This window comes from Pseudorca crassidens, chromosome 16 (genome assembly GCF_039906515.1).
Source record: "Pseudorca crassidens isolate mPseCra1 chromosome 16, mPseCra1.hap1, whole genome shotgun sequence".
Taxonomy (NCBI): domain Eukaryota; kingdom Metazoa; phylum Chordata; class Mammalia; order Artiodactyla; family Delphinidae; genus Pseudorca; species Pseudorca crassidens.
The window spans coordinates 2,832,147-2,848,706 of NC_090311.1; the positions used below are offsets into that span (position 1 = coordinate 2,832,147).

The following is a 16,560-nucleotide window of genomic DNA, read 5'->3' on the forward strand; positions in this document are numbered from 1 at the left end:
ACCCATGACGGCATGAAATGTGATTATCCCTTTAAGGTGCTTCGTCTTTCTCTTCTTGTCAAAAGAGGAGGAACACTCTGAGGAAACAGACCAGGCACTTGCGTATGTGTATTAGATATACATATACATGAATATCCATCCATTAAATTTTCCATTTCTTCTTAATCATGATCTGTCATTGTTTGCTTTTTGTGTAGGGACAAAAATATCAGCACATACCTTTTATCATTTTACCAAATAAGTTTATAATGGTTTCTAAACCTTGGAACAAATTACAAAACTCTCAGAAAATTCAAAAGCATGGTAAATGGTTATCGAAGACTTATTAACATCACTTGAACTGTTTTGCCTGCTTTTAAAATAGTTTATTTTCACATTTGTTTTTAACGCATTTCAAAATGATACCTCAAATTCACACTTACTAAAGAAAAATTTTAATTTTAGATAAGTTGAAATGAAATATAAATATAAAAGTCAGGGAGCTTCCCTGGTGGCACAGTGGTTAAGAATCTGCGCTCCCAACGCAAGGGACACAGGTTCAAGCCCTGGTCTGGGAAGATCCCACATGCCGTGGAGCAACTAAGCCCGTGCACCACAACTACTGAGCCCGGGAGCCACGACTACTGAAGCCCACGTGCCTAGAGCCCGTGCTCCGAAACAAAGAGAAGCCACCACAATGAGAAGCCCACGTGTCGCAACGAGGAGTAGCCCCCACTCACTGCAACTAGAGAGAAACGTGCGCAGCGACAAAGACCCAACACAGCCAAAAATTAATAAATAAAATAAATTTATAAATAAATAAAAGTCAGGGACTTCCCTGGTGGCGCAGTGGATAAGGCTGCGCGCTCCCAATGCAGGGGGCCCAGGTTCAATTCCTGGTTGGGGAACTAGATCCCACATGCGTGCCACAACTAAGGAGCTGGTGAGCTGAAACTAAGGAGCCCGGGAGCTGCAACTAAGGAGCCCGCCTGCCGCAACTAAGACCTGGTGCAACCAAATAAAATAAATATTTTTTTAAAAAGTCATCTATAATCCCTATGCAAAGGTAACTAATGTTTACTTTTCAGCGTGTATCCTTATAAATCTTTTTCTGTGTGGACACGCACATCTGTAGGCCTGTACTTTTGATGTTAACATCATGTACATCTTCTCATGTCAGCAAGTGTGTATTAGGTTGTCATTCTAAAGGGCAGCATCAGGAGTTCCCTGGTGGTTTAGTGGTTAGGATTCAGCACTTTCACTGCTGAGGGCCCAGGTTCAATCCCTGGTGGGGGAACTGAGATCCTAAAAGCCGCACGGCATGGCCAAAAAAAAAAGAGGGCTGCATAGTATTCCATTGACTGAAAATACACAGTGCATTTGCCCACTTTCTGTCTAATGTGCATGTAGGTTCTTTGCATTCATTCATTCATTCTTTCTTTCTTTCATCTACTTGCTATCACAAAAATTGCTGGATAAATATTCTTACATATACTTTTTTTTTTAATTTATTTTTGGCTGTGTTGGGTCTTTGTTGCTGTGCGTGGGCTCTTCTCTAGTTGCGGCGAGCGGGGGCTACTCTTTGTTGCGGTGCGCAGGCTTCTCATTGCGGTGGATTCTCTCGTTGCAGAGCATGGGCTCTAGGCCCGTGGGCTTCAGTAGTTGTGGCACATAGGCTCAGTAGTTGTGGCACGTGGGCTCAGTAGTTGTGGCTCGCGGGCTCTAGAGCGCAAGCTCAGTAGTTGTGGCGCACGGGCTTAGTTGCTCTGTGGCATGTGGGATCTTCCTGGACCAGGGCTCGAAACCGTGTCCCCTGCATTGGCAGGTGGATTTGTAACCACTGCACCACCAGGGAAGTCCTACACATACATTTTTATAAAGTTTTTCAATTATATTCATAAGAGAAGATTCTAGAGGTTGTATTGCTAGGTCAGTGGGTGCACTGGTCTTCTGTCCTCTGGAAAGGTGGTCCCATGTCCCTTCCCTTTCACCAACACCGAATAGAACCCACTCTTATTTTTTCTTTTTAACTTAGCACGTCTTAAACACACACAAAAGTAGGCAGAAGAAATAGTACAAGGACCCCCTTTAGCTTTTGACCTGCTCCAACAAGGGTCACCACGGCCAGTCCTGCCCAACTCCTCTCCCCCTCCCTGTGTACTGGAAGCAGATCCCAGACATAATATTAGTTCAACTATAATTATTTCAGTCTGTCCTCCCAAACAGACAAAGTGAAAAGCATAACCACAATACAATTTTCAGCCCTCAAACAAAATTTACAATAATTCCTTATACTATGAAATCCCTCTGTAGTCTTTGGTCAAATTCCTACATGCCTCTTCGATTTCACAGGTGATTGTTTTTATTTTGTTTGGTTTTTCATGACTTGTTTGAGTTGGATGCAGGACGCAGACAGGGTCCACGCACCTGAGTGGCTGATCTGTCCTGAGTCTCTGATCACGGGTCCCCCACCTCCTGTCCCCACTTGCAGTGTATTTTCAGGAAACTATTGGTAGAGTTTGTGCTGAGATGTTGCTAATTGCATCTCGCGTGTTCTACCTACTTCTCTGACCTCTGTACTTCCTATAAATTGATGTTGATCCAGAAGCTTAATCAGATTCAATTTTGATTTTTTGGCAAAAGTTCCTTTTTCATCCCTGCCAATCTGACCTTTGCACCAAGTTCGTGGTCTTAATGCGCGGGTCCTGCGTTGCGTTTCTGACACGTGTCATCGGCCACGTGAGTGTCCTTTCTGAATGTCCCATCTTTGGCCATTTTCCTGTTGGGGTGCATGTCATGGTCGTTTATTTTTAGGAGTTAAATAATAAGTCTGTTTTCCTCTCATCTGTTACATGTATTTTTTTCCCCATTTACAATTTTTCACATTCTTTTCAGTGAGGTCTACAGAGTCCTTTGCTGGAAGTTTTTAGCTGTCGTATCTGTTGGCCTCTTTTTAGCCTGTTTCTCTTCTTGGAACCATTCGAGAAAGGCCTTCCTTTCCCCCGGATTACATACATTATGTGAACTGATATGAAAATTATGCACCGACATTTTTCATGATTCTGATTTCATTTTGAACCCATAGAACTTCGCTTTAGCTACGAAGTTTGGGGACATAGGGTGATAGATCTAACTTTTCTTTTCCCCAAATATTAACCAGTTATTCTAACCACATCTTTCTGCACCGATTATAAATCCCACTTCTATACGTGGGATTGCTTCTGTACTTCCTCTTCTGTTCTTTGATCTTTCTCATCTGGTGGCTGTTACACCACCTGTGCGTGTGGGATGTGTATGTGTTAAAGTATAACACATGAGCAGAAAAGGGAAGAAAAGGAGTGTCCAGGCCCAGCGCACATGCTTGTGTGGACGGCTGATGCGGCACCTCCCCCTGGTATTTGTCAGATGCTCCCGGTTCTCCTCACGTGCTCGTTCTTCCAGATCAACTTCAGGATCGTTTTGTCAAAATATCAAAAGTAAAAACCACATGAAGTATTTATTGGATTTGTGCTGAATTTACCGATTAATTGTGGGATAAGCGGTGACTTTACACTGTTGTGACTTGTCACCGGAGACACAGCACACTTTACTCTGATAATACTTCTTCCGTGTGCAGCTAAGTTTCCTTCTTTCCCCTCATTTTTGGTTTTTGTTTTGTTAGTATCAGTCTTACACTTTAAGCTCAGTCCTAGATAATCTTTTTTCCATTACATTTTCTGATTATAACTGTTATACCAGATCATTTCCCGAAATTTTTCTGCTTAAAACTCAAACAGTTTTCTGGTGCATTTTTTCCCCAAAAGCAAAGGGAAGGAAGCTGCCCTTTAGAGAGCAGCACTGTATGTCAGATGTTGTACTGAATTATCAATTTTAACCCTCAAAAAACCCTTTGGGGGGAGAATTATCCTCACTGTACTTATAAGGATAGAGGATCAGTGAGACCAGGTCAGTTATCCACGGCCAGGCCACGGGTCCAAACCAGGCTCCTTGGACCTCAGCATCTGCCCCTCCAGACCCGCCCGCTCTCCTCAAGGCGCTCCTGGATCCTGGGGGCGGGAGGGGCTGCTTAAAAAGCAGAGTCTCCGGGTCTGGGGGAGGGGCTCCCAGGAGGTGCCCCAGGAGGTGCCGTTGACCACACTCTGAGAACCAGCATGTCCCCGAGTCACTTAGGACCCTGTGACATGGGGCCTTCGTGGAGGTGCAGGCAGTCCCCGGGCTCCAGTGTGGAAGGTGTTTCCATTTTCCTGGAATAACTGGACAGCCTAGGAAGTCCCTAGTCTCGGTGTCCAGCACCTGCAGTGGTGACGTCTGATGGGTCGGGGGCCCGGGGCTCCTGCCGCTTCCTCACTCCAACCCAGCGCCTCGGTTTCCTGCCTGTGAAATAGCAACCACGGTGCCCCCTTTGTAATAAGCTGCAGCGGGGCCGATGCGGTGATGTACTTGAGGTGCTAGAACGGGGTCCACTGGCATGGGGCCTTTGAGCCACCCAGCCCAGTGTGCAGGGTCACAGGCAGCCTCGACAGAGGAGGTTAAAGCGGGCTCTCTCTGCCCCTGACACGGACCCTGTTGTGAAGCCCCCTCCCTTGCCATCAGAGCCGCATGGCGAGTACCATCCCAGACCTCATCACCACGGCCCGCGGCCCCCGAGCTCATGATAGTATTCTTGATTTTTGTGCTTATTTTAGAGAGCCTTTAGGAACTTCTGGCCCATCAGTTACTTACAGAATGCGTGCTTATTTGGTGAGGATTCCTGGGCGTCCGCCTCCCATGATCACTGTCACTTCTGCACCCGGTGGGAAGGCAGGGCTGTCTAATGCAAACAGCAGGGCTCAGAGCGGGAGTGGGGACAGAACTTCTGTTGGGGAGGACGGAAAAGTTCTGGACATGAATGGGGGGTGATGGTTACACAACAATATGAATGTACCGAATGCCGATGCAATGTACACTTAGAAATGGTTATGATGGTAAGTTCTTTGTCGTGTATTTCACCAGAATAAAAAATCAAGACTTGCAGTGACTCAGTCCTTCCCTTTCTTTTTTGTTGGCTGCATCACGCAGCATGCGGGATTCTAGTTCCCCGACCAGGGATCAAACCCAAGCCCCCTGCAGTGGAAGCACAAGTCTTAACCACTGGACCGCCAGGGAAGTCCCACCGCTTCCCTTTCTTTTCCTTGCTTCCTGTAAGTCACCGGCTGTGGACAACCCAAATCCAACCACTCATTTTCCACTTCTTCCTCTTCCTCCAGCCACTGGAAACCCTGGGATAATTCAGGAACTCAGACAAGCCCCCCTGCCCTGGATTCTTTGGGAAAATGGTCACGCAGAGCTGGGGATGACCCTTCAGTCCCCAGTTTGGGGACACAGCCCGGACAAGCGTTTGGATGGAGTCCATTCCTCTGGGCCACGCTCAGGTGTCCTGGAGGAGTTGTTGGCGCTGCTGGGCCTCCCGCCGTAATTGCTGGAGGGCAGACGCTGTGGACGGTGACGCATGTGGCGACTGTCATTTAGTCAGTGCTGCAGGGAAGGCTCACAGACAGCGGCACCCGCATGGATCGTGGCCTTTCCCTCCATTGCACGCAGGGATAGCCGAGCTGGGCAAGAAAAGAAAGGAGGATGAGGAGAGAGAATCCTCCTCTGTTTGAAGCTTGAGCTGTACAGTAAATTTCTGCTCAGAGCCTTGCTCAGCCACCTGACATCTTTCACCTGGGACCCACCTACCCCACAGCTTCTATGGAGTAGAAGTAACCATCTGTCTCAAGAACTCAGCAATAATCCCTCCAGATGACCTTCCAATGGGGGCGGGTCAGTGTCAGGCTCAAAATCAGGTTCCTTAGTTTCCAGTCGCTCTGAGGACAAATATCTTGGTGTGGGTCCAGGATGGCATGTCAGTTTGATCTACAGGGCCGGCTCCGAGCAGTTGGAAGGCTGGGTGGTCCAGTAAAGAGAGGCCGTGCGCCTCCCATGGCCGGTGACGGTAACTGGTTCCCACGGTGACTGGTGGGGACACTGCAGAATGTGGGTTTGCGTCTCCTGGCTGTCACGGACTCATCTGGGGTTTCTGTCTGACCATCCGCTTCCTCTGCTGTATTTTGGGGCCGACATCTCCTTATAGAGTCTGTGACAGTTGTTGGCCACCTGAGGTGAAACGCCGGTGTGCATGTAGTGATGGCTCGGCGTGTGGTAACTGCTACTTCTGCACCCACGTGTGGTTCTCCAGGTGCTCTCCTTGGTCTGCAAGAAGCACTCCCACTTCTTGACTCATGGTAAGGGTGAGAGCCAGAGGCTTTGGAGGCCTGGGGGCAGCTCTTCCTTCTGGAACGAGAGCCCAAGCCCTTCCAGTGGCCTGCTCAGGTCAGCAAGGGCTAATTGAGCTTTAACTAAATACATAATGACTTTTTAGCCCCAATTCAGGACAAAACAATATTCCTTTACGGACATCTAAATTTACTTAGGTGAAAATAATTACACTAATCCAAACTTAAATCACGTTTAGTTATGACCTTTATTAAGAATAAAATTATACGATGTAACTGTCAACCAAAAGTGTATATGACATTTGAAGTGATCTTTTTGGTCGGTCTTCAGGTGAGGCCCACTGACTCATGTGTCAGGAAAGCCAGTTGAATGATGATCTAAATCTCTTAAATTTTCCAAACATTCTTGACATGCCTCTTCGTAATTAATTTGAATTAGCAGAAGAAACTTAACCTCAGGGGTCATAAATGCCTTTTCCAATCCCTAAAAGTTGCCGATCATCAAAAATGTCCTGTAGCCATTTGTGCGTCATCTTTGGAGAAATGGCTATTCAAGTCCTTAGTCCCTTTAAAAAATGAGTTATTTGGTTTCTTGCTATTGAGTTATAGGAGTTTCTTACATATTTTAGAAATTAACCTTTTATCAGATATATGGTTTGCAAATGTTTTCTTCCATCCCATAGGTTGCCTTTTTACTTTGTTGATTGTTTCCTTTGCTGTGCAGAAGGTTTTTAGTCCGATGTAGTCCAGCTTGTCTATTTTTGCTTTTGTTGCTTATGCTTTTGGTGTTACATCATGTCATTGCTGAGATCAACGTTATGAAGCTTTTCCTCTACATTTTCTTCTAGAAGTTTTACAGTTTCAGATCTTTAATCCATTTTGAGTTGATTTGTATGTATAGTATGAGATAAAGGTCCAGTTTCATTATTTTGTGTGTGGATATCCAATTTTCCCAGCACCATCTGTGGAAGAGACTATCTTTTCCTCATTGTGTATTCTTGGCACCCTTGTTGAAGATCACTTGACCATATATGCATGGATTTACTTCTGAGCCCTTTATTCTGTTCCGTTGGTCTGTATGTCCATCTTTATACTGTTAATATACTTTTTTGATTACTATAGCTTTACAGTATATTTTGAAATCAGGAAGTATGATGCCTTCAACAGGCATATGAAGAGATGCTCAACATCCCTAATCATTATAGAGATGCAAATCAAAACCACATTGAGACAGCATCTCGCTCCCGTTAGGATGGCTGTTGCCAAAAAAGCAAAAGATAAGTGTTCGTGAAGGTGTGGAGAAGTCAGAACCCTTGTCCACTCTTGGGAGGAATGCAAAGTGGTGCAGCTGTTATGGAAAATAGTATCATGGAGGTTCATCAGAAAATTAAAAATAGAACCACCAGATAGATGATCCAGCAATTCCACTTCTGGGAATATAGTCAAAGGAATCGAAATCAGGATCTTGAAGTGATATTAGCACTCCCATGGTCATTGCGGCACTATTCACAATAGCCAAGATACGGAAACTATCTAAATGGCCGTTGACTGATAAATGGATAAAGAAAATGTGGTATATGCACACCATGGAATATTATTCAGCCTTTAAAAAGAAGGAAATCCTACATTATGTGAAAACATGGATGAACCTGGAGGACATTATGCTAAGTGAAATAAGCCATTCAGAGAAGAATAAATATTGCATGATTCCACTTATGAGGGGAATCTAAAAGAGTCAGACTCAAAGAAGCAAGGGACAGAACCCTAGTTGCCAGGCTGGGGGAGGGGCACACGGGGGGGGGTGTTGCTGGGTGGGTGGAGTTTCAGATGTGCAGGGAAACTAAGCTCTGGTGCTCTGCTTCACGACAGAGCGCCTGTGTCAGCAAACCGTGTGTGTTGCACACTTGAAAACCCGAGAGGCTGGATCCTGTGTTAAGTGTTCTTACCACAGTAAAGTTAAAAAGACCGCGGTGGCACTTGGGAGGGAGGGCTGCACTTACTCTTGGACTTTGCACTTGGGTTCGAATGCTGCCCCTCCCCCCAGAGGGTCGTCGCTGAAGGGCCTCTCCTCCCCCTCCCTGTGGTCAGCAGTTTCTCCTCCGACCAGAGCAGGAGGAGACTTCGCACAAAGCCTCTTTGTCCCTCCGGATGGTTCCACTTATGCCGCGGTTTCACTGGCATCCGGGGTAATTGACAGATGCGCTCAAGACCCCGTGTCCGCAAGTCCAGGCTCTGGAGCAGCCCACGCTGGCTGCTGTGCCCACCCGGACTGCAGGGTATCCCACAGCTGGCCAGCTGTCCCTCCGTTGTCAAGTTCGATACCAGCACCCTGACACAGGTGGACGCGGTCCAGTGAGGGCCCTACATGCTCTGGGCCCTATTCTGGGAAACGCCACCTCAGACACAGAGGCACAGAGGCTTGTCCCAGAAGATCTGACTCTGTCCCCAGAAACCATGTGAGCGGCAGTGATGGGCCCAGCGGATTACAGAGGTCCCGGGGCAGCTGAGCTTTGCTTACATCCTCTCGAGCTCCGCGTCACTCTTAGGAAGCGTGGGTCTTAACAAAAAAGACGTCCTGACACAATGGGTATAAATGCGTAAGGTGGCCCCTTGTACCCTCAGCGTGGCATTCAGATTTGGTGTTTCTTTGCTGCTTTTGTGAAATGAATTCACAGGACTCTGTCTTATGTGAGGTAGAAAATGTCATGTAGATTTTCACATTTCTTTTAGAAATCTTATATGTTAAAGTCTTACTGTGATTACACCTTATTTTCTCTTCCAGCTTGCCTGGATTTTGTGGATTAGTGATGTTTATATGTCATGGATGATGCCAGGTCCCTGTGCCATTGTCCCCCGTCCAGGCACGCTGGCTCGGCCGTCAGCTGCCGGCCCAGGGCGCCCCTCCATCCCTGTCTACCCGGCCCCCCTCCCAGAGCCCTGAGGGAGGCTGGCCTTGGAGGGCAAGGGTGCGAGGTTTTCTCGGGCCCGAGTGGAGTCGAGGACGGTGCTTCACTCGGCGGTGCCCCAGAGCTGGGCAGGGTTCCCTGGCACCCAGGGGGGTTCCGTGAATATTCACAGAGTCGATTGGAACCAATTTTTAATGAACTTCAGGAGCCCAGCCACCACCAGGCCAGCAGCGTGCTCAGCCAGCGGGGCTGGGGGCGGCCCACCGAGGACCCTCGGCTCGTGGTCCTGCTGCCACATCCTGCAGGGCTCCGACCTCGCAGCCACGTTCACCACCTGCCTCCCGCTGCAGACCCTGCCCTCAGCCCTAAGTGTCACCGTGTTGCCGGTGATTCTCTCCTGGGTAGAAAAGCCACGCGTGTGCGCCGCAGGTAGGCTGAAAAGAGAACACGTGGCGATGAGGTTAAAATCACTCAGCGTATCACCGAGGGACAGTCCCTTTCTAAATGTGACAGGATTTCCTCGCTCTCTGCTTTGATTCCCAACAATGCGCAACAGAATTTCTTGGTTTCCATTTAACATTTTAAATGTTTCCCTGACTTTCTAACTCTAAATGAGAAGAACTCCAAGTCTAAACCCCAGGCGCAGCCTCCCAGGAGTGGAAGCGGCACTTACTCCACGTGGCTTCAGGAGGAGTTGTCACTTTGGCAGCAAACCCTACGAACAAAATGACCGTAAAGTCGGACACCACCTTGGTGGCCGCGAGCGAGCCGGGCCACCCAGCCCAGGACCCACCCCAGCCCCCGAGTGGAGAGGCCTGGACCTGCCTGCCCAGTGTCTTAGAGAGTCGCTGTCCTGCCCGGATGACACGCTGTGCCCCGGGAAGGCACCGTGTGGAGCTCGGATTCTAACATGAAGACCGAGCCCAGCGGAGGAAAGGGGACCCGTCCGAGCTGGACCTCCTACCCGCCAGGTGGCATGGCCATCCTCCCCAGTCTCAGAGGTGGGAGTGTCCAAGCCCTGCCCGGCACCAGGACGCCTGCTCATCCCCCATCCCCTCGGCCGCGTGATTTCCCCAAGCGTTGGGATCAAACACGTGAAGGATGAGTGAGCAAGCCCAAGCCCGACCTCGTACCCACCCTGGCCACCCTCGGGGACACACCTGGGACAGTGCTGAGGGCTGGAGCCCCCCAGTTCCAGGGGCCTCGCTGTATGTTCCAGGGCCTCTGCATTAGTAATAAAGTCTATTAAGAACATGTCTCCCCAGCTCTCTATTTCATTCATGAGCTTCCTCTGTGATGCACAGCTTGTGCATGGTCTGTGAGAAAATTTGCTGAACTGCCGGGACCTGTGTAACTGTGGGGATAGTGGGTGGCCCTCAGGGCCTGAAGCCGACTGAGATCCCTGCAGGCCTCACCTCCCCTGGGCCCCCTGGGTCTGGAACAGCAGCCAAACCCACTCACCCTGAGTCCTGAGTTGGGGGCCCACAACGCTGTCCCAAAGCCCCATGGTGGCCCCAGAAGTGGGTACTGGGGACCTAGTCTGTCCAGCCAAGCCATGGGCCACGTCGGTGACCGGGGAGGAGGAGGGTGCAGGGGGTGCTGGACCTGGGCGGGGAAAGCGGGTGCCTGCCCACCTGGCCAGTGGGAGGGGCGCCCAGAGAGCCAGGCTCCACCCTCAGGCTTAGCGGGTAGGACCGGGGCGAGGATGCAGCCAGACCAGCCTTTACTGCCCCGCTGTCCTACAGCTTCTAGAGGGAGCTGGGCAGGCCAGTGCCAAGCACATCTGTGATGAGCCACAGAGAAGGAGGTAGAAGACAGATTCGTCACCAAAGCAGAGGACCACTGTCCGGGGGCCAGGCTGCCGGATGCGAGCGTGAGCTTCTTCTCTGGGCTTCTAGGGCACGGAGATGGTCTGCTGTATAGACTGCTGGCCCAAAGAAAGGAGGCACACCTGTCCTTTAGGAGAAACTGCGTTACTTCCCTGGAGCTGATTCAGAAGGAACACTTCCAGTGGATCTTTATGTAAATGACATTGGCGGACGGAGGGGAACATCCCTGAGTTGGGGCACCGGTGGGATGTATTGAATCAGAAACGTGAGGAAGCGTGTCTCCGGGGCCAGGTTGGTGTGGCCGTGGTGTTGCCGATCTCAGCTGAGGCAGGGACAGGAGTTGGAGGAAGTGGGCGGTGCCCCTCCCCCGCATGCCTCCCCCACCCCCTCCCAGCTTCCTGGGATCCACTGGCTTTGTAACGGGGGAGGCTGGAAGCCTGGAGTGTGGGTGTCTGGGTTACTCACCGAAGGGAGATCCGGGCACTTCAGAAAGCCCTGCCGGCTGCAAAGCTGTGGGCACTGCTGAGGCATTAAGGCAGCCCCCGGGAAGGGCAGGGCTGCTGGAGGCCCCGGGTCTCCCGCATTGTCCAGGCTGTTTCCCCGTCAGGCATCCAGCCTTGAACAAGAGCCTCCAGTGTCCTGTGGTGACACTCAGGATGAGAGAGAATGAGCACATTACCTTTATTACCCAGGCAGTAGCAAGACGCTAACGAGATAACGTTTGTGAGCAGTTCCGCTGTGCGGCCAGTACTTCTCCAGCGTGTCCTCTGATGGACGCTTGGTCCCCACGATGACGCACATCCCAGCTTCATCCCCACTTCACAGATGAGAACGTCAAGTCCAGAGAAGCTACAGAAGGTACGTGTGTATCATCTGAGGTCCATGGTGGGTTGAGTGGCTGCTCTTGGAGCCCACCTGCATATCAGCGGGAGTCCGGGTCACCCTCAAGGTGGTGATGTGACAAACCAGGTGACCCTTGTAGGTGGAAGACCCACCTGGATAAGAATGTGCATGCCTTTCCTTGCAATTGAAAAGTTTTATTGCCTGTTGTTTAGAATGCAGAGCAAGTGTGCACAGGTATACACACACACACACCCCTGAGATGTGATTCACACTGCCCACCGACCCACCAGGGAAAGGTAAGGGGACTCCCCGTGGGAGGCAGAACAGGCCCCACCCCGGGGAGATCTAATGACCCACATGGTACAGAGAACATTTGATTAAATGAACCTCTCATCCTTTGTTTAAGGCTCCTGACGATTTGGAGCAGGTTTAGGTGCCGCCGGCGGCCTTGCTGCCCGGGAAACACGCCCAGGCCATCTCAGGGGCGGCTGGCAGCAGGCGCCGTCCGTGACTTATAGGGAGATGGCAGCTTTACATATTTAAAAGGAGCATGCCAGCTTCCTATCTGAAGTATGTTTCCCCAGAGAGACCACCACCATTTGATCTATTTTTGATTAAAATGTAAAAATTAAAAATTAAATCAAATTGTAGTATAACTCCTTGGGGAAAACACACTTCGGTTATGAAGTATTCCCTACAGTAACCTTGAGACTCTTATGGCAGCATTGTCTCATTTGTAGGTGGTATCTTTATGTCACATGTAATTAAAATAAATTGCAGTGAGAACCACCAAACGCCTGCCTTCGGATGTACGGCCTGCAGGCTGGGCCCCTGGGGCAGGTCCTGGTCGGGGAAATGCCAAGCAGAGGGGCAGACGGGGCTGCCCAGCCAGCACGGGACCCAAGGGTGCCCGCTCCGGCCCCTCCCCTTCCAAAGCCCCTGGTGCAGTCTCATCTGGCCCGTGTCAGATGAAGGATCACACCCTCTCTTCTCAAACAGCCTAAGCGCAATCATGTACCATCACCAAATAACGGATACTGCCCCAGAAACCAAAGCAGGTGCAATTGGATTTCCTAGGAAAACGTGCTTTGCAGAATCTAATCTACAGCTGATTGGTATCAAACTACTTTATCAGCCTGCCTGGGAATACGGGAGAGCATTGGATAGGTTCAGGGGACGGTCACCTCGCAGACGAGATGCCGGCGTTTGCCTCGGCGATCCCCGCTGCTGACGGACACGAGCCACGCCGCATGCGGGGTGTGACTGGACATGCCGTGGCCGCCTAATCAGACTTTCTTGTCTGCATTCATTTTTTGAAGCCTCTGCTTCGAATGAACATTCCCCAGAAGAAAAACGTTTCTGGAATAAAGGTCTTAACGCAGCTCGCAGCCATGCTCTGCCGTGTTTCTACGTGAGCCATGCCGGGCCCGAAGGGCTGCAGAAGTGCTGAGTCCCACGTCAGCGGGCACGAGGGCTGGCGCTGTCGTCGGCACACAGGGTGCAGGCTCGTGCCGCTTTACTTACCTACTAGTGTCAGACGCTTGGCACGTGTAGATTTCCCTTTCTGTTCTCAGATGTTCTGGCAGCACAGCCTGGCTCGCTGGAAGCAAGTCACGATCGTCGGGATTTGGGAAGGCAGTCACGTGATGAGCATGGGCTGGGCGGGCTCTGTCTCACGTCTTCCTCCCTGATGCCCACTGATGCCTCCTCCTGGGGCATGTGTGTGCGAGTGTTTGTATGAATGTGCGTGTCCACACATGGGTGTGTGTGTACGTGTATGCGTGTGTATGCACGTGTGTGTGTGGAGGTTATAAAAATCATACACAAAACTCCTGCAACTTTCATTTTCACTTAACACTGTGTCCTGAGCGTCCTTCCTGTAAATATAACTCATCAGCACAGATCTGGCTCATTGTTTTAAGAGCCACGTGTTATTACATTGAATATATGAACAATAATTCATGTTGCTGGTATCCTCTTGATAGACACTTGGGTTGCTCTTGAATTTTTGCTACAGCCAAAAATGCTAAAACTTGTAAGTTTAAAAATGCAAGTCAAATCTGTTAGATATTTTACAATCAATTTGGCAAGAAGTTTTAAAAAGCGTAACACTTGGTGCTGGTGAGGATGTTGGAAAATAGGCACTCAGTCACTGTTGGTAGCAATGAAAAGTGTTACCATCATTTTGGAAGGCCATTTGGCACAATCTTTTAACGTGTCATATGCCCCTGCTCTTTGCTCAATTCGTCACCCTCCTAAGAATCGATTCTGTCCACAGATTTATGCCCAAAGCTGCGTTCTGAGCCTACGGAAGGGACCACTGTCTTCTTTCCCTTCTGGGGTCAGACGTCCTATGTGGGGACGGTGACACCTGTCAGGGCCCCTGGAGATTTAGGTTTGTTGAAGCCACCAGTACTCCGGATGTCTGGTCTCAGACACAGCGTTCAAAGCGAAACAGATTTCCCCAACTCTGCCCTCCGGTGGCGGGAAGGAGGCGATAGCGTTTCGGATGGCGCAGCACCCCGCATCCACCCTAGGAGGCCTCACAGAGGTCCGGGTGGGGCATGGGTCCTGACCAGGATGCAAGCGTCCCCTTGCATGGTGGCTTGTGTCCAGGAGTGGTGCTTTGGACAAAGAGGCTGTGCAGTTTCCCCCAGGCCCCCATGGCCGTCAGGGCCCCCTCTCGCTGGGCCTCCAGCTCCACTCCTGTGGTCTCTTCTTCTCCTGCCCTTTTGAGTAAGGGGCTTTACCACGGGAGGCAGGCAGGGTGGGCCAGGCCAGGAGAGAATCACCGAGGACGCTCGTTGCTGCCTTATTTCCAGTGAGGGGAAAGAATTTGAGGCCAGTACAGAGTTGATATCCATGAACCAAACGGCCCACTTCCTGAGATGTTTTGCAAAAGGAGCCTTGACGTGGCCTTCGCCTTGGAGAGACCCAAACACTCACATGGTCCTTGCACCGCAGGGACAAGCAGATGTATGACACAGTCATGGTAGCTCTTTGTGGACTGCCTGGCACAGGTTACCTGGCACAGGGGTGCCTTTAGCCCAAAAGGGGTTGGGGACTGGGGGTGCAGGGACCCGGGCATTCCCTTAAAGAGGCGGCCCCCAGACTCAGACTGGTCGAACACCAGCCCCTTGTGTCCCCACCGATGTGTCCACTGTCACCCGCACCCATCCTGGAGCACCCTGACTGGCTAAGTTGTTGAGAGATTGGAGCCTCCAGGCCTCCTGCTGACAGTGGAGCCACTTCCCCATACGAGTCAGTTTCTTATCCCAAGCTCTCCACCGTCGATGCCGTGCGACTTGCTGCGTCTCTGAATGGGTCATGCCCATTGGCTCCCTGGGGACAGCAAACTGATGGTAGCCTCTCTTAAAGGCATCCAGAGTGCCTTGGGGAAGGCCACGGACCCAAACAAAACTGTATGAAGAGCCTCGAGGTTTCCTAGAGGTGAAAGGCGTCCTTATCATCCGCGGTGTATGGATGAGGAAACGGGCCCGGGTTGCGAGCTGACTTCCAGGGTCACCCGGATGGGACAGAGCAGCACGGAGCTGGGTTTCTGGCTGCCAGGGTGACCAACTGTCCTGGTTTGTCCGCTACCGAGGGTTTCCTGGGACACAGGACTCTCAGTGTTAACAGGGACGTTCCAGGGAAACCAGCCCCAGTTGGTCACTCTATGCAACATCTCCCAAGCGCCTCCCTGGGTGCTCCCTGCCAGCTGGGGCCCTGTCCGCATGCCCTGCTCCTCGCCCTGAGCTCAGAGCCCCCAGTTCAGCACTTCTTTCTGGGCTGCCGTCTCTGCTTCCTCCCTTCGTTTAGGTCTGGAATGGAATAGCATACACAGTCGGTGCTCAGTAGTTGTGCTCTGAGCCACACTGGACTGACTGTAGGCAGGGTGTACAGGTAATAATCGGGGACAGCCCAGTCCCAGATTCAGGGGCTGGGCAGTCCAAAGCCAAGGCAGGCATTGTTCTGCCAGGCTGGGGATGGGGAGGGCACCGTCCAGGCAGCTGAACCCTGCTGTCCCATCGTTTAAATTGAGCAAACTAATTAACAAAATAATCCCCCCAGATCATTTCCCTCCCAGGCTTCCTGTGTGTGTCCAGCGGCAAAGTCTGGAGGGGCGGTCACACAGGCTAAGGTGGACCTTAGCGGCTGTGGGGACCACCCTGGTCGGGGCCGACACCTGCGCAGGAGCCGGCAGCCAGGGGACAAGATGCTCCCGGAGGACACCAAGCACGAGGGAGCGGCCGTGACAGGAATCGCGGGCCAGGGGGCTTTTCTGCACCCGCCGTTCTCTAATGAACGTGTTTCTCTTCTGATGACGTGCCACTGAAGATGCATTCCTCCTAAACAAATGAGAAGTTCAGAACCAGAAACTTCAGTCTGTGGCAGGAACAGGACCCCTGTTCCCCACTGGCAGGGACACCTCAGGGCCCAGGCCCTTCCTCTCTGCCTGGACCTGCTGGGAGCCGGCGCCGGTGTTTCTTCCTGTCACGAAAGAATTAAAGACAACATCTTGGGTGGGAAGCAATTGCGGAGGGTGGAAGTTTCTGGCTAGGCAAATAAACTGGATTCAAGTATATTACAGCCCTAATCTTTCCTGCCTCTCTCCAGACGCTCTCCGTACATGGAAAAATGAGAATGTATTCGCAGACAAAGCGTGACCTGAGGGAGAAGGCCGCCGGAACCTGGATTTTCAATAACATAAGACAATAAAGCTTAGACTTCTAACCTGCTGCAATATGG

At 50.9% G+C, this 16,560-nt stretch overlaps 1 protein-coding gene across 2 annotated transcripts in view; it reads left to right on the plus strand.

Moving 5' to 3' along the window:
* C16H10orf143 (chromosome 16 C10orf143 homolog) overlaps positions 1-16,560 on the plus strand; it is a 108,321-nt gene that overhangs the window by 41,962 nt on the left and 49,799 nt on the right. The window contains exon 4 of one of the 2 annotated variants that reach the window (XM_067709028.1): positions 9,016-10,384. The exons of the other annotated variant lie outside the window; for it this stretch is intronic. Within the exon in view, the coding sequence (XP_067565129.1) occupies positions 9,016-9,174 (159 nt within the window). The 3' untranslated portion in view covers positions 9,175-10,384. Of the gene's footprint in view, positions 1-9,015; positions 10,385-16,560 lie in introns of those variants that run through there. 2 annotated transcript variants of the gene reach the window in all.